At 50.7% G+C, this 18144-nt stretch overlaps 1 protein-coding gene across 1 annotated transcript in view; it reads left to right on the top strand.

Moving 5' to 3' along the window:
• The window catches only part of cplane1 (ciliogenesis and planar polarity effector 1), a 349043-nt gene that overhangs the window by 319307 nt on the left and 11592 nt on the right, over positions 1–18144 (top strand). Inside the window, exons 44-47 of the mRNA XM_073047849.1 lie at positions 437–820; positions 4845–4875; positions 5006–5128; positions 16082–16235. Coding sequence (XP_072903950.1) covers positions 437–820; positions 4845–4875; positions 5006–5128; positions 16082–16235 — 692 coding nt within the window. The remainder of the gene's footprint in view (positions 1–436; positions 821–4844; positions 4876–5005; positions 5129–16081; positions 16236–18144) is intronic.

Below are 18144 nucleotides of genomic sequence, written 5' to 3' on the forward strand. Positions count from 1 at the left end.
GCTGAGTTCCTCCAGCATTTTGTGCGTATTGCACCCATCAACCCCGTTGAAGATGATAGATGTCGGTTCAAAGGTGATGTGTGGGGCAGATTATTACAGACTGGTGGGTGCCTGGAATGGCAGTAGAGGCAGATATGATAGAGGCTCATGAACTTGCAGAGAATGGAAGGATATAGTCATTGTATAGGCAGAAGGGCTGAGTTTATCTGTATGTTTAATTAGTTTAGCACAGCTTGGTGGGCCAAAGAATCTGTTCTTGTCCTGGACTGTTCTTTCCAGCCCCAGTCTGCTCTGGATGTTTCCCAAACCTCCTTCCAACCCAAAAGGTTGTCACTTCCTCCCCACCCGGCAGGTGCTGCTTGGCTCGCTGAGTTCCTCTGGTCAACTGTGAACACCACCTTTAACCCTCGGCCTTACCCATTGTGTTTTGCGGTAGATTTGTGCGCGACCTGTGAGCCAGCTGAGGAGGAGGCTGTGGACCGGTGTCCCCTGCGTGAAGCTGCCGGATCCTGCCAGAGCAGGTGTCCAATCCTGTCCACCCAACCCCTCACAGGCCAGGAGGCAGCTGAGGCAAAGCGGACCACTGGATGCTGTGAACGCTGGAGCTCAAACCGACGTACCAATGGCGGGTCTCCGCGAGTACTGGCAGCAGCAGCAGCTACCCTGGGATCCAGGGGGGGTGACGGCTCGGCCCATCTCTCCTCCTGGTCACCTCTCACCCCAGTGTCGCCTCTCATCCAGGAGGAAGCAAGGGGCAAGGTGGTGCGAGGAGGACAGGACCACCACTCAACACCCGCTGATGACAGTCGGCAGTGTGCTGGTAACCACTGCCAGAGTGGGGGGGGGGGGGGGGGTGGTGCGGGAGACCTCTTCAACATAATGAGGGAGAAAGGGGAATCGGCAGCCAGCCTGAGAGCTTGGCCGAGATAGGAAGGGGTGAAGGTGGCTTTGTGCTGGGGAGGAGATTGAGGGTGAGGATGCTGAAGAGGGGTGTGAGCAGGTGGTTTTAAGGCAGTAGTTGTAGCTCCTAGGGTCACAGGAACAGAACCTTCTGCCCACCCCAGCTGTACCCACCCATTCGGATCCCCATTTTCACTACTTTGTAGTTCTCTATACCTCAGCGACTGAGTGTCTGTTGGGTGAGCCCAACCTTCAAGCCACTTCAATCTGGATCCAATCAGAACGGCACAGTGGCGAAGAGGTTAGTGTGCCAGCTGTAAGCTCAGGGTTAAATTCGATCTGCTCTCTATAAACTTCTCCCCGTGATTGCTTGGCTTTCCTTCCACATTGCTAAGGGTTAGGGTTAAAGTCGAGAGTGCTGTTTTGGCACCGGAAGCGTGGTGACACTTACGAGCTGCGGCCAGCTCGTTCTCGGTCTGTACTGGTGGTTGACCAAACAACACATTTCATTATGTTTCAATGTAGATATAACAAATACAGCTACTCCGTAAATCTCTTTATCTTTCAAAGCAACAGGTCAGTTAGGAACTGGTGTATTCACCCAGAATAATGAACAGACAAGGGAAGGTGAGCAGATTGTTAATCTCACCGAGGGGCTGAGTGGGGAGGACATTCTCAGTGCAGACACAAGAGCAAAGCTCAGGAATAGAAACGTCTGTCATAAGTAGTGGATACAGCCCAGTCTATCACAGGGAAAGCCTTCCCCACCATTCGTTTGAACATTATGAGCCATGTCATCACATGAGCGATCACGGTCTTTCCATGACCATGATTGTTCTTAACAAATTTTTCTGCTGGTGACTCCAGCCATTGTCAATATTCTTCAGATATTGTCTGCCTGGCAGTCGTGGTCATATAGCCAGGAATTGTGATATGCACCACCTACTCTCATGGCTTCACGTGACCCTGATCGGGGAGCTAATCAGGTGTTACACCTTGCCCAAGGGTGACCTGCAGGCTGGCGGAGGACAGGAGTGCCCTACACCTGCACCCCACCACCACTGAGCACATTTACGTGGAGCACTGTCACGGGAAAGCGGCAGCCATCATCGGAGTCCTCCACCACCCAGGCCATGCTCTCTTTCTGCTACCACCAGGAAGGGAAGGAGGTACAGGAGCCTCAGGACTCACACCACCAGGTTCAGAAACAGTTATTACCTGTCAATCAAGTTCCTGAACCGTGGATAACATTACTCAACGAAACTCTGAACTGATTCTCTGACCTACAGACTCACTTTCAAGGACTCTTTACCATATAACCATATAACAATCACAGCACGGAAACAGGCCATCTCGGCCCTCCTAGTCCGTACCGAACTCTTAATCTCACCTAGTCCCACCTACCCGCACTCAGCCCATAACCCTCCACTCCTTTCCTGTCCATATACCTATCCAATTTTACCTTAAATGACACAACTGAACTGGCCTCTACTACTTCTACAGGAAGCTCATTCCACACAGCTATCACTCTCTGAGTAAAGAAATACCCCCTCGTGTTTCCCTTAAACTTTTGCCCCCTAACTCTCAAATCATGTCCTCTCGTTTGCATCTCCCCTACTCTCAATGGAAACAGCCTATTCATGTCAACTCTATCTATCCCTCTCAAAATTTTAAATACCTCAATCAAATCCCCCCTCAACCTTCTACGCTCCAATGAATAGAGACCTAACTTGTTCAACCTTTCAAACTCATGTTCTAGTATTATTTATTTTTATTTGCTTAGTTTGCTTTCTTTTGCAGAGTAGTTGTTTGTCAGTCTTTGCTAATGTATAGATTTTTGTAAATTCTGTTGTATTTCTTGGTTGCCATAGTTGAAAGAGGTAGCGGGTACCTCCTACTACTTATTAAATGCTCCCAATGGCGCATGTCTCAAATAGCCTCTGACAACCAAGTGCAGTTCCTGATCTTCACATGTGGTTTAGCCTAGCAGAACCATTTCTACCGACAGTAACCCACCTTTGCCAGGATGACAGGCAAAGGTGGGTTACTGGTGCCTTAAAGCTAATTGCCTCAGGCAAATGGGCCTTGTCATCTGTGGTTGGCAGCTCATCTACAGGAAGGAAAACTCTGATCTCAAACCTCTGCTGCCTTGCAACTCTACCCACTGAGGAGGAAGGCATTGGGAGTAAACCTGAAGGAAAAATCCGGAGCTGGAGTTCCTAAGGCAATCCTATGTTGAATTCAACACTGACTGGCAATTCCTGTGACGCTGCTGGTACCAAACTGTCAGTCTCTGCCGTTCCTTTGGATTCATCGGATGCGTGGAGAGAGGGAGCCAGGTACAGAGGCAACAGCTTGCTCTCTGTATCGTACTGCCCTGGCTTGTGAGAGAGCTAGGATCCATGGTCAACCCAGACCGACGGAGGGCCTCCATTGTGTTTCTTTGATTTCCTGTAAATGCCTACCAGATAATGAATCTCAATGTGGTGTATGGTAACATACACACACTTTGACAAAAGACTGCAGATGCTGGAATCTGGAGCACTGCAGGAACTCTGAGCCGGGCAGCATATCTGGAGGGAAATAGACAGTTATGTTGAGGGTTGAGACCACTCAGCTGGCTGCTCCATAGTTGCTGCATGTCCTGCTGAGTTCTTCCAGTACTCTGTGTATCTGGAAATACTGCAGCTGCAGAGCTCAATATCAAATTCTACAACTTTAGGTAACAAAAGGAACTTGGAAGCATAAATTTGAACAGATGTTCTCGGAAACATACGGCAGAAATGTAGCAAATGTTCAGGGGATATTTGCATGGTGTTCTGCATAAGCACAGACGGAAAGGATGGTAGGGTATAGGAACCATGATGTACAAAGGCTGTAGAAAATCTAGTCAAGAAGCAAAGAAATGCTTACTTAAGGTTCAAAAAACTAGGTAATGATAGAGATTTAAAAATTATAAGGCTAGCAGGAAGGAGCTTAAGAATGAAATTAAAGCCAGAAAGGGGCCATGATAAGGCCTTGGCGGGCAGGATTAAGGAAAACCCCAAGGCATTCTACAAGTATGTGAAAAGCAAGAGGATAGGAGGTGAGAGAATAGGACCAATCAAGTGTGACAGTGGAAAAGTGTGTATGGAACTGGAGGAGGTAGAAGAGGTACTTAATGAATACTTTGCTTCAGTATTCACTACGGAAAAGGATCTTGGAGATTGTCGGGATGATTTACAGCGGATTGAAAACCTTGAGCATACAGACATTAAGAATGAGCTTTTGGAAAGCAAGTTGGATAAGTCTTCAGGACCAGATGAAATGTACCCCAGGCGACTGTGGGAGGCGAGGGAAGAGATCACTGAGCCTCTAGCAATGATCTTTGCATCAGCAATAGGGATGGGAGAGGTTCCGGAGGATTGGAGGGTTGCGGATGTTGTTCCCTTATTCAAGAAATGGAGTAGAGATAGCCCAGGAAATTATAGACCAGTGAGTCTTACTTCAGTGGTTGGTAAATTGATGGAGAAGATCCTGAGAGGCAGGATTTATGAACATTTGGAGAGGCATAATATGATTAGGATTAGGAATAGGAATAGTCAAATTGGTTTGATAGATAGATAGATATTTTATTCATCCCCATGGGGAAATTCAACTACATTATGGGTTGATTGGTCTGTTCCTGTGCTGTACTGTTCTAAATCATCTGCCACCTCAGCCCTCCCCACCTTTTCTGCCTGTGAGAACGATCACTGTTCCTCTCACCCCAGATGCTGCCTGAGCTGTTGAGTTTCCCACAGATCTTGTGAATGTTCAGGTCTGTGGTGTCTCTAGCTCGGATTCACGTGTCGGGTGGAATAATGTGGTGGGGGGGGAGGTATTCCTGTTTAAGCCCCAGATACAATTCCCCCTGGATGGACAATTCAGTGAAAGGTCATTCATAACCTCTGTTTCCTTTATAGATCACAGTGGACCAATCGGAGAAACAGAGAGGTACGTATGTTCACTATACCCCAGGGCAGGGAGATAAACACCATACCCCAGTGACATGCTGGGGAGTGGGGCAGCATTGGTATTTATCTCCCACATTCCTCACTGGTTTTTCCTCTGCATCTCTCCATAGAGTCCCGGACGAGCGGCTCGATCTAAGTGGGGTCAGCGATATCATTGGCGATCTGCTCAATGAGGGCAAACTCTCCGCAGAGGCCATGGGACTGAGCCAGGGGCAGGCCCAGTACCTTTCCAGGTGTGTATCTGTGCGTCTGTGGCAGATGGAGTTCAACCCAGATAAGTGTGAGGTGGTTCATTTTGGTAGGTCAAATATGATGGCAGAATATAGTATTAATGGTAAGACTCTTGGCAGTGTGGAGGATCAGAGGGATCTTAGGGTCTGAGTCCATAGCACACGCAAAGCTACTACTCAGGTTGACTCTATGGTTAAGAAAGCATTTGGTGCATTGGCCTTCATCAATCGTTGGATTGAGTTTAAGAGCCGAGAGGTAATGTTGCAGCTATATAGGACCCTGGTTAGACTACACTTGGAGAACTGTGCTCAGTTCTGGTCACCTCACTACAGGAAGGATGTGGAAACCATAGAAAGGGTGCAGATATTTACAAGGATATTGCCTGGATTGTGGAACATGCCTTATGAGAATAGGTTGAGTGAACTCGGCCTATTCTCCTTAGAGCGACAGAGGTGACAGGTGACCTGATAGAGGTGTATAAGATGATGAGAGGCATTGAGCATGTGGATAGTCAGAGACTTTTTCCCAGGGCTGAAATGGCTAGCACGAGAGGGATTAATTTTAAGATGCTTGGAAGTAGGTACAGAAGAGATGTCAGGGGTAAGTGTTTTACACAGAGAGTGGTGATGGAGGCGGAAACGATTCCTGGATGGGTACATGGAGCTTAGCAAATAGAGGGTATGGGTAAGCCTAGGTAGTTCTAAGGTAAGTACATGTTGGGCATAGCTTTGTGGGCTGAAGGGTCTGTATTGTGCTGTAGGTTTTCTATGTGTCTGTCTCTATGTATTTATGTATGTGTGTGTCTGTATGTACTTGTGTGCATGTGTCTGTCTGAATTGAATTTATTTAAATCTTACATCTGTCCCACAATGTGAGGGAGTAAAAATCTTTGCATTATGACTCTGTCACAATGTACAGACATGTGAATTTGTAGAAGGAAGCTGTCCCGATACTGTTGGTCCTGGCTTTAATGCTGTGGTACCGTTTGCCAGCCAGAAGCAGCTGAAACAGTTTGTGGTTGGAGTGACTGGACCCCCGATGATCTTCCAGGCCTTCTTTACACACCTGCTGCTGGAAGTATCCTCAGTGGAGGGAAGTTCACATCCACTTGGCTGTCTGTACCATTCTCTGCAGTGCCCAGTGATCAAGGTTCCCATACCAAGTGGTGATACAGCCAGTCAGGATGCTCCCAATGGTGCCCCTGTAAAAGGTCTTGAGGATTTGGGGGCCCATGCCGAATTTCTTCAGTCGTCTGAGGTGGAAAAGACACCGCTGTGCTTTTTTTTGCCACAGAGCCAGTGTGTACAGTCCATGTGAAATTTTCAGTGATGTGTATACTGAGGAACTTGAAACTACTCGCACTTTCAACTGCAGACCCACTGATGTTAAACGGGGTGAGCCTGTCTCCATTCCTCCTGTAGTCCACAATCAGCTCTTCTGTTTTTTGGACATTGAGGGAGACGTTGTTATCTTGGCACCACCGTGTCATGGTGTTAACTTCTCCTCTGTTGACTATCTCGTCACTGCTAGAAACAAGGCCGATCAATGGCGTGTCATTGGCAAATTTGATCATATTGGAGCTGTGTGTGGCAGCACAGTCATGAGTGTAAAGGGAGTAGAGGAGAGGACTCAGGACACAACCCGGGCAGGGGGTGGTGGGCAGCTGTATTGAGGGACAAGTGAGGAGCCCATCCTTACCACCTGTTTAGGGTTCAGCAGCACAAGGGAGGGTGCAAGCTGAGGTCTCTGAGCTTCCTGTTGTCTGAAGGGAATTATGGTGTTGAATGTCGAACTGCAGTGCCGGAACAGTATTTTAATGTGATGGGACAGTGTAGAGGGAGTTTCACTCTGTGTCTGACCCCGGGAGTGTGTGATGGGACAGTGTAGAGGGAGCCTCACTCTGTGTCTGACTCTGGGAGTGTGTGATGGGACAGTGTAGAGGGAGCCTCACTCTGTGTCTGACCCTGGGAGTGTGTGATGGGACAGTGTAGAGGGAGCCTCACTCTGTGTCTGACCCCGGGAGTGTGTGATGGGACAGTGTAGAGGGAGTTTCACTCTGTGTCTGACCCCGGGAGTGTGTGATGGGACAGTGTAGAGGGAGTTTCACTCTGTGTCTGACCCAGGGAGTCTGTGATGGGACAGTGTAGGAGTTTCACTCTGTGTCTGACCCAGGGAGTCTGTGATGGGACAGTGTAGAAGGAGTTTCACTCTGTGTCTGACCCCTTTATTTTTTACAAAATCCTTTATTACAAATATCGGTGCTATACAATATATACAAAACAGTGGCAAACACAATTACTTCACTACAAATAGACTATAGACATTACACCAAAATGTTGCCATCTCTATCCACGATGGCATTTACACCCCGCGGAGCCCAATGGTCTCAAAACTCCTCTAAGGTCGCCGTGGACTGCGCGTGTTCTTTTTCAATATTCACCCGATCACGAACATACCCCCTAAACATTGCCAGGCAGTCTGCCCGGGGAGATCCTCCCGCCACCCGTTTCCAAGACCCTCAGATGGCTGATTTTGCCAGCCCCAGGAGCAAGTTGACTAGGACATCCTCATCCCTCCATGCCCCCTTCCTTACTGGATGACCATATATAAATAGGGTGTGGCTAAAGTGCAGCCAGAAGGCGAGAAGCAGCTCACGCAAATACGCAAAAAGGGGCTGCAGCCTCGCACATTCCATGTACATGTGGTACACGGTCTCCTCCAGCCCGCAGAAATGACATGCGGGTGGGAGATCTGTGTACAAACTGAAGAACTTATTGCAGGGCACCGCTCTATGTAGCACCCTCCAGCCGAGATCCCCCAGTCGCATGGGAAGAACCCCCTCGTAAAGGGACTTCCAGTGGGGACCCTCCTCACCTCCAGGTGGAAAGACCGACTGCCATGGCGTGTCGGGACGGTGGACAAGGGCAAGGAAGTGGAGGGTGTGGAGCAGCAGCCCATACAAATACCTCCTACTTGCATCCCTGAATGGGACGGTGGGTGTCGAGGAGAGACGGCTCAAGTTGTGTGGACTTAGCTCTCGGAGAAGATTGCGGGGCCTGGGCCCAACAAGCAGCTCAGCCTGAGTCGGTCCACACACCTGAGCCGCACCGACACCCACTGAGGTAGGAGAAGGGTCGGCCAGGACTCCGCCCTCCGCCTGAGGAGGGGTTTCCTGACCTGAGGCAACCATGTTCCAGACTCTCAGTAGGTCCTGATAGAAACCGGGCAGACTCTGCAAAGCAGAACGGCTGACGCCCGCTGGTGGTAGCTGCATATCTTCGTGGAGACAGCAGCCCCTCCGGAGGAAGAAAGTCGCCAACATGTGCCACCTGGGAGGGTGCTCGGCGTCAAGGAATCTCTGCAGAGTCCTGAGGTGGAGAGCCGCCAGTCACGTATGTACACACACCAGCAACTGTCCACCCTTTCCCACTGGGAGACTCAAGACCGCTGCAGAGACCCAGTGTTTCCTGTTGCCCCAGAAGAAGTCCACTAACTTCCTCTGCATTCTCACAACAAACGGGGCAGGAGGGGCCAAGGTGACCATCCGATACCACAACATGGAGTCCACCAGCTGGTTTATGACCACCACCCTGTCTCGATAGGAAAGCATCCTGAGTAGGCCTGACCACCGCCCCAGCCGGGCCATGACTTTCGTCTCCAGGTCCTGCCAGTTCGCCAGCCAGGTCTCCCCAGAAGGACTCGGGTAGACTCCCAGATAGAGGAGACATCTAGTGCTCCACTCAAAAGCTCTCATCTCCTCCGGCAGGGAGTCCACCTGCCACTGACCCACTAAGAGTCCGGAACATTTCGCCCAGTTGATCCTAACGGAGGATGCCGCCGAGAAAACTTCTTGGCACTCGCGCATCCTCCGCAAGTCATTGGGATCTGTCATCATGAGGAGTACATCATTGGCATAGGCCGAGAGGATGACCTCCATGTCCGGTTCACGCAGAACCAGACCTGTCAGCCTTCACCGAAGAAGGCTCAGGAATGGCTCAACACAGATCACGTACAATTGACCAGACATGGGGCACCCCTGACGTACTCCTCTCCTAAAGGGAATGGGCGCTGCCAGTGATCCATTGATCTTAACGAGGCACTCTGCGGCAGAGTATAGGAGCCGAACTCGGGCCACAAAGTGTGGTCCGAGCCCAAAGGCCTGCAGAGTGCCCACCAGGAAACTGTGGTCTACCCGGTCAAACACCTTCTCCTGGTCAAGAGAAAGAAACGCTGCCTGGGACCCAGTCTCCTGCTGCAGGTGGATCAGGTCCCGTACTAGGTGGTCATTGTCCTGGATGGAGTGGCCCGGGACCGTGTAAGATTGGTCAGGATGGATCACCTGTCTCAGTACTGAACCAAGACGGTTGGCCATTGTCCGGCCGAAGATCTTGTAGTCCGCGCACAAGAGGGAGACCGGATGCCAGTTCTTTAGCAGGCGGAGGTCTCCCTTCTTGGGCAGTAGGACCACAACAGCTCTCCGCCATGAGAGGGGCATTTCCCCGGTGGCTAGGCTCTCCCGTAGAACAAGGCTGTAATCAACCCCCAGGACATCCCAAAAAGCCTGAGAAAACTCTACACTCAGACTATCTAAGCCAGAGGACTTGCCCCTCCGGAGTTGCCGAAGGGCAGTAGACAGCACCTCCCGAGTCAGGGGAACGTCCAGACGTGCTGCATCCTCTGGGCTGACCTTTGGCAAATCTTCCCAGACCTCATTGCATGCCTCTGCATTGGACGGATCTGGTGAGAATAAGGACCGATAGAAAGTGCGGACTTGGTTGATAATTTCGTTGGGGTCCGAGATGGAGGAGCCATCAGCAGCCAGTAGCTCCACCAGCTGCTTTTGAACTCCCCTCCTCTTCTCCAACGAGTAGAAGAAGGGTGAGCTGCGGTCCAAATCTTGCAGCATTTGGATCCGGGACCTCACATATGCACCTTGGGACTGCTGAAGCTGCAGATTCCTTAGTGCGTCCTTCTTCTCCTGGTATTCCTGCCACAGCTGTTGGTCTCCACCGGTCGGACCAAGATGGGACTCTAGATCAAGCAACGCTCTCTCAAGCCACTCAATCTCAGAGCCCCACCTCTTTGTTGACTCCCTAGTGTACTCCCGACATAAAAACCGGATGTGGGCTTTGCCCACATCCCACCACAGCCTTAGGGAGCAGAACTCCAGGTGGCCCAGAGCGCTCAGAAAGAATCCCGGAATCGGCTGTCCTCCAGCAGCCGGTTGTTACAGTGCCAATACCTAGATTCCACCTGAGAGTGCAGAGGAGTAAATTCCATCCACACAAGGTGATGATCCGAGCACGACACCGGCCGCATGGAGGACGCCGACACGCGGGAGATATAAGCCCGAGAGATATACAGGCGGTCTATCCGGGAACCCACTTCTCTAGATCTTCTGGAGAAGGCGCTATAGTCAGGGTGAAGATTCTGCCAGCTGTCCACCAAGTCAAAGGAGCCGACTAGCTCCTTTAACTTTTTTGCCGATGCTGGGTCACGTTGGAGACCCGAGCGGTCCTCCACCTCGAGGGTACGGTTGAAGTCTCCCCCGAGGATGACGCAGTCCCCAGGATTGATGGAACTCAGCAAGGTGGACAGTTGACAGAATAGGCGCGTCTGCATCACCCCGTGCCTCGGAGCATACACGTTGATAAAATACAGTGGTACTCCCATCCAGGCGCACAGCCAGGTGGAGCAGACGGCCGGGCACAACATCTTGGACTCTTACAATTTCTGGCTGAAAGGTTGGGGCCAACAGGATCGCCACCCCGCTAGAGTTGGAGCTAAGGTGACTCATGTAGACCCCGCCCTGCCACTCCAGGAGTCAAGCGGACTTGTCCCCTGGGGTGGTATGGGTTTCCTGCAGGAAACTCATCGCATATCTCCCATCCCTGAGGACTGAGAGATTGTTATATCTATGGAGAGAGCCCCTGCTACCGTTTACATTAAGACTAGCTATGGTAAATTTCATGTCGGGAGCACACTAGGCCTCAGCACCAGTATCCTTCCCGCTGAGAGCGGTGGCGCCCTCAGCCACACTATCCCGAAGAAAACCAAGAATATTCTTTGCTTTCCGGGCCCAACTGCTACCATCACTACCCTGTGACCCACCATCTCCCGAAGGAGCGAGGCTGCTTTTCACCCTGATGTCCCTCACCAGGTCATCCAGGAAGGATTTCAGCTGCTGTCTGTCATTCCCCGACACAGCATTCCCCTTCCCCTTCCCCTTCCGTCCGAGGATGACTCGCAGAGACTTCACCAGCCTCGACATGCTAGGCCAGCGAAGCGAGGCTAGTTTAGGTCGATGCTTTGCACCCACAGAGAAGTGAATGAACTCTTTGATCTCCTCCACAGGTATCAATGGGGATTTCTCAGGAGGAGTGAGGATGTCCATTGTCTCGCTATCAAAAGAGTCTCCCTCCGACCCCTCACTGCAGACAGTTCCCCTATCTTCCTCCTCGTGTGTTGTATAAGGTGGCTGCACTTGTAACCCACACTGCGCGGGGGTACCTCCCTCATACCTTCCGGCTCCACCGTCGCATCAGTCTTATCCACAGTTACGACGATGGAGGGGAAATCCCCAGGGACTCCCTGCAGGCCATTAGTTGATGGGGTCGGCATGCAGGTTATATCACCCTCCCCAGGAGACAGGTATGAAGGGGACCCCAGCAGCAATGGTCCAAGGGATTCACCGGCAGCCTGATGCTGACAGTAAGAGAGCTTGGTCTCCTCTCCGCTCACACTGTTTAATACACTTGCCTCCAGGGAGGCGCTTACTGCTAAGTCCTGGGTGGAGGGCTGCAGGTCTGTTTTAGTTGTGCAAACAGGCCTAGCACTAGCTTCCTGCACAACCACACCACCTATCACAGGACTGGTGGCTACATCTGGGGATTTAGGGTTAGACACAACTTCCACCCGGATTCCCACCCCTTTCTGGGACTCCCCCGCATCTGCATTCCCTGCTCTCTTGGGGGAACATTCCCTTCTCCTCTTCAAGCCGGAGGAACACACAGGTGCGGGATTCACCGATGGAGCGTTACTCTCCGCTTCCATCACCCCGTCCGACTGTGCACTTCGCCGAGCCTCCCGCTCCACTTCAGGGCAAATGGGCGTGAGCTCTGTAGTTTCGGGGCCGACTTCTTAATGTGTTTGGATTTCTTCCTCACTTTCCTTCCCCACACAGGCTCCACCCCGTCCCTCGCCTGAACCTCCCTGCACGTAGCCTCAGGATCACCCACCTGAACCACAGGGGTAGGAGCAGAGACTGGAACAGATGTAGGAATAGGGACAGGGGTAGAGACAGGGTCAGGGGCAGGCACAAATGTAGGCGCAGGAATGGGATCAGGGGCAGAGGTAGCTGGGGCACTGATTCCTGAAGTGGACTCCCTGGGTTTTCAGATGTTCGGACAGTCCCTCTGAAAGTGCCCCACCTCCCCGCACGCATGGCACCGTGGGCGCTCAGAGCTCCAATACACCTGATAATCTACCCCCTTGTGCCGGACAGTAAACCGGCCCTCAACTTTGTCCTCCCTTTCCAGCTGCTTGAATACCTGTCGCTGGAAAGAGATTACAGTACGGAAGGTGCGTCTCCTGAATTTGTGCCTGATGGCAGTTATTTCTGACCCTACTTGCCCCAAGCGTGCTAGTGCGGGAAGCAGGTCCTCGTTGGGGATGAAATGCTTTACGTGACCGAGGACAATGTGTTGTGTGGGAGTTGTCACCAGCTCCATCTGTAAAAAGATGTTTTCCACTGTGATCCCCCTACTGAGAGCCCGGTGCACCAACTCATCATTCCTCAGATAAAACACTGCCTTCCCGAATTTTTTCTTGGTGGCCAAAACATCATCTCTCCCCAACAAGTCCTCCATAGCCTCCGCGCACTTTTCCAGGGTCGTTCCAGGACGCAAAATACATTGCACCCCGCGTTCCACCTTCACCGACCGAAACAGGGCGTTGTCCGAGGCTGGAGAGGCATAACTCCTCAAAGGCCTGCGACTTCCTGTAGACCTGTCCGGCATGTTGCTTCTATGTCCGAATCGAGAATGATACGGTGGTGCTGCTTATACAGTCCTGGAGTGAGTTGAGTAACTGGCCGAAAAAGTTAGTACTCGACAGTACCTTGCTGGCTCAGTGCCGGAAACTCTAATGCCAGGAAAGGCTCCGTTAGTCCTGCAGAACTTCCAGGCCGTGAGAGGTCGCGACGTCTCAAATGATGCTTCGGCTCCTACACCGAACGTGAGTCACGTTGATAAAGATGGAAGGAGGTTGTCCCAATGTCAGTGGGGGAACAACGGCGTTTGTCTCCGATTTTGGAGCGACCCAGATTCCTGGCGAGTTGCCAGCGGCCACAGCTGGGTGCTACGCAGTTAGTAGCCATCAACGAACCCAGTCCAAACTGGCAGAAAAACTCCAAACGAAGCTTCCACACTAAAACAGCCACTCACTTAGATGTCCAAGAGACATTTCAAACCACCTCCAAAGTAACTCATGACCTTAATACAGCAGTTTTTCCTCGATTTCTCCCAGCACATTCAGAACAGCTCCACTCTGTGTCTGACCCCGGGAGTGTGTGATGGGACAGTGTAGAGGGAGCTTCACTCTGTGTCTGACATTGCGAGTGTGTGATGGGATGGTGTAGAGGGAATTTCACTCTGTGTCTGACTCTGGGAGTGTGTGATGGGACAGTGTAGAGGGAGCTTCACTCTGTGTCTGACCCCGGGAGTGTGTGATGGGACAGTGTAGAGTGAGTTTCACTCTGTTTCTGACCCCGGGAGAGTGTGATGGAACAGTGTAGAGGGAGCTTCACTGTGTGTCTGACCCCGGGAGTGTGTGATGGGATGGTGTAGAGGGAATTTCACTCTGTGTCTGACTCTGGGAGTGTGTGATGGGACAGTGTAGAGGGAGCTTCACTCTGTGTCTGACCCCGGGAGTGTGTGATGGGACAGTGTAGAGTGAGTTTCACTCTGTTTCTGACCCCGGGAGTGTGTGATGGGACAGTGTAGAGGGAGCTTCACTGTGTGTCTGACCCCGGGAGTGTGTGATGGGACGGTGTAGAGGGAGTTTCACTCTGTGCCTGACCCCGGGAGTGTGTGATGGGACGGTATGGAGTGAGATTCACTCTGTATCTGACCCAGGGAGTGTGTGATGGGACAGTGTAGAGTGAGTTTCACTCTGTGTCTGACTCTGGGAGTGTGTGATGGGACAGTGTAGAGGGAGCTTCACTCTGTGTCTGACCCCGGGAGTGTGTGATGGGACAGTGTAGAGTGAGTTTCACTCTGTTTCTGACCCCGGGAGAGTGTGATGGGACAGTGTAGAGGGAGCTTCACTGTGTGTCTGACCCCGGGAGTGTGTGATGGGATGGTGTAGAGGGAATTTCACTCTGTGTCTGACTCTGGGAGTGTGTGATGGGACAGTGTAGAGGGAGCTTCACTCTGTGTCTGACCCCGGGAGTGTGTGATGGGACAGTGTAGAGGGAGCTTCACTGTGTGTCTGACCCCGGGAGTGTGTGATGGGATGGTGTAGAGGGAGTTTCACTCTGTGCCTGACCCCGGGAGTGTGTGATGGGACGGTATGGAGTGAGATTCACTCTGTATCTGACCCAGGGAGTGTGTGATGGGACAGTGTAGAGTGAGTTTCACTCTGTTTCTGACCCCGGGAGTGTGTGATGGGATGGTGTAGAGGGAATTTCACTTTGTGTCTGACTCTGGGAGTGTGTGATGGGACAGTGTAGAGGGAGCTTCACTCTGTGTCTGACCCCGGGAGTGTGTGATGGGATGGTATAGAGGGAATTTCACTCTGTGTCTGACCCCGGGAGTGTGTGATGGGATGGTGTAGAGGGAATTTCACTCTGTGTCTGACTCTGGGAGTGTGTGATGGGACAGTGTGGAGGGAGTTTCACTCTGTGTCTGACTCTGGGAGTGTGTGATGGGACAGTGTAGAGGGAGTTTCACTCTGTGCCTGACCCAGGGAGTGTGTGATGGGACGGTATGGAGTGAGATTCACGCTGTGTCTGACCCAGGGAGTGTGTGATGGGACGGTGTGGAGGGAGCTTCACTCTGTGTCTGACCCAGGGAGTGTGTGATGGGACAGCGTAGAGTGAGTTTCACTCTGTTTCTGACCCCGGGAGTGTGTGATGGGATGGTGTAGAGGGAATTTCACTCTGTGTCTGACTCTGGGAGTGTGTGATGGGACAGTGTAGAGGGAGCTTCACTGTGTGTCTGACCCCGGGAGTGTGTGATGGGATGGTGTAGAGGGAATTTCACTCTGTGTCTGACTCTGGGAGTGGGTGATGGGACAGTGTGGTGGGAGTTTCACTCTGTGTCTAACTCTGGGAGTGTGTGATGGGATGGTGTAAAGTGAGTTTCACTCTGTGTCTGACCCCGGGAGTGTGTGATGGGACGGTATGGAGTGAGATTCACTCTGTGTCTGACCCAGGGAGTGTGTGATGGGACGGTGTGGAGGGAGCTTCTCTCTTTGTCTGACCCCGGGAGTGTGTGATGGGACGGTATGGAGTGAGATTCACTCTGTCTCTGACCCAGGGAGTGTGTGATGGGACGGTGTGGAGGGAGCTTCTCTCTGTGTCTGACCCCGGGAGTGTGTGACGGGACAGTATGGAGTGAGATTCACTCTGTGTCTGACCCAGGGAGTGTGTGATGGGACGGTGTGGAGGGAGCTTCTCTCTGTGTCTGACCCAGGGAGTGTGTGATGGGACAGTGTAGAGTGAGTTTCACTCTGTTTCTGACCCCGGGAGTGTGTGATGGGACAGTGTAGAGTGAGTTTCACTCTGTGTCTGACCCAGGGAGTGTGTGATGGGACAGTGTAGAGTGAGTTTCACTCTGTTTCTGACCCCGGGAGTGTGTGATGGGATGGTGTAGAGGGAATTTCACTCTGTAACTTCAGCCGTTTCTGAGCATCACGGTGCACTGATTGCTGTTGGTGTGGATGTGTCCCTACAGATGCTCCAAGGTTCCAAAGAGAAGTGAACAGGAACGGAAGGAGATCCAGGAGTGGATGATACGCAAGAGGCGGCAGAGACTTGAAGCTTATCTGGGGAATCGGAATGAATTGAAGGAAAGGGAACAAAGACCGTACATTATGAAGGATAAGAGGGTGAGGGACTAATGTTCTGTCCTTCTCAGAGCCAAAGTAAAAGCAAAAGAGAGAGCATACAAGGAAGCCAAAGCTAGTGGGAAGATAGAGGATTGGGAAGCTTTTAAAAACTTGCTGAAGGAAACTAAGAAGGTCATTAGGAAGGAAAAGATGAATTATGAAAGGAAGCTGGTGACTAATATCAAAGAAGATACTAAAAGCTTTTTGAAGTATATAAAGGGTAAAAGAGAGTTGAGGGTAGATATAGGACCAATAGAAAACAGTCCTATATCTGGAAGACGATTGTAATGAGAGACGCAGAGATGGCAGAGGAACTGAATGTGTATTTTGCATGAAGATATCTGCAGTATACCGGACATTCAAGAGTGTCAGAGAAGTGAAGTATGTGCAATGAAAACTATGACTGAGAAGGTGCTCAGGAAGTTTAATGGTCTGAGGATGGATAAATCTCCTGGACCTGATGGAATGCACCCTCAGTTTCTGAAGGAAGTAACTGGAGAGATTGCGGAGGCATTAACAAAGATCTTTCAAGAATCGATAGATTCTGGCATTTCACTGGATGACTGGAAAATTGTAAATGTTACTCCACTATTTAAGAAGGGTGGGAAGCAGCCGAAAGGAAACTATAGACCGTTAACCTGACATCAATGGTTGGGAAGTTGTTGGAATCAATTTTATTGGGATGAGATTACAGAGTTCTTGGAGGCACATAACAAGATAGGCCAAAGCCAGCATGGTTTCCTGAAAGGAAAATCCTGCCTGACAAACCTACTGCAATTCTTTGAGGAAATCACAAGCAGGGTAGACAAAGGAGATGCAGTAGATGTGGTGTACTTGGATTTTCAGAAGGCCTTTGACAACATACCACACATGAAGACGTACAAAAAAGCTGGATGAACTCAGCAGGTCGGGTAGCATCCGTTGAAAGGAGCAGTCATTGTTTCGGGTCCCGATGTCTTGATTTGACCACAGCATCTGCAGTCCACTTTGTGTGTACCATACATGAGGCTGCTTAGCAGATATGAGCCCATGGAATTACAGGGAAGTTAATAGCATGGGTGGAGCATTGGCTGGTCGGCAGAAAACAGAGAGTGGGAATAAAGGGATCCTATTCTGGCTGGCTGCCAGTTACCAGTGGAGTTCCACTGGGGCTGGTGTTAGGACCGTTGCTCTTTACAATATATGTGAATGATTTGGACTGTGTTATTAATAGATTTGTGGCTAAATTTGCCGATGATACAGGTGGAGGAGCAGGTAGCGCTGAGGAAACAGAGAGACTTAGATAGTTTTGGGGAATGGGCAAAGAAGTGGCAAATGAAATACAATGTTGGAAAGTATATGGTTGTGTACTTTGGTGGAAGAAATAAACAGGTAGACTATTATTTAGATGGGGAGAGAATTCAAAATGCAGAGATGCAAAGGAACTTGAGAGTCTTTGTGCAGGATACCCTAAAGGTTAACCTCCAGGTTGAGTCGGTTGTGAAGAAGGCAAATGCAATGTTGGCATTCATTCTAGAGGTATAGAATATAAGAACAGGGATGTGATGTTGAGGCTCTATAAGGCACTCGTGAGACCACACTTGGAGTATTGTGTGCAGTTTTGGGCTCCTTAATTTAGAAAGGATATACTGACATTGGAGAGGGTTCAGAGAAGATTCACAAGAATGATCCCAGGAATGAAAGGGTTACTGTATGAAAGGAATGTCTGGCAGCTCTTGGGCTGTATTCCCTGGAGTTCAGGAGAATGAGGGGGGGGGATCTCATAGAAACATTCCGAATGTTAAAAGGCCTGAACAGATTAGATATGGCAAAGTTATATTTAGAACTGAGATGCGGAGAAATTACTTTAGTCAGAGGGTGGTAAATCTGTGGAATTTGTTGCCACAAGCAGCTGTGGAGGCCAAGTCAA

Source organism: Hemitrygon akajei, chromosome 6 (assembly GCF_048418815.1).
Source record: "Hemitrygon akajei chromosome 6, sHemAka1.3, whole genome shotgun sequence".
Lineage (NCBI taxonomy): Eukaryota > Metazoa > Chordata > Chondrichthyes > Myliobatiformes > Dasyatidae > Hemitrygon > Hemitrygon akajei.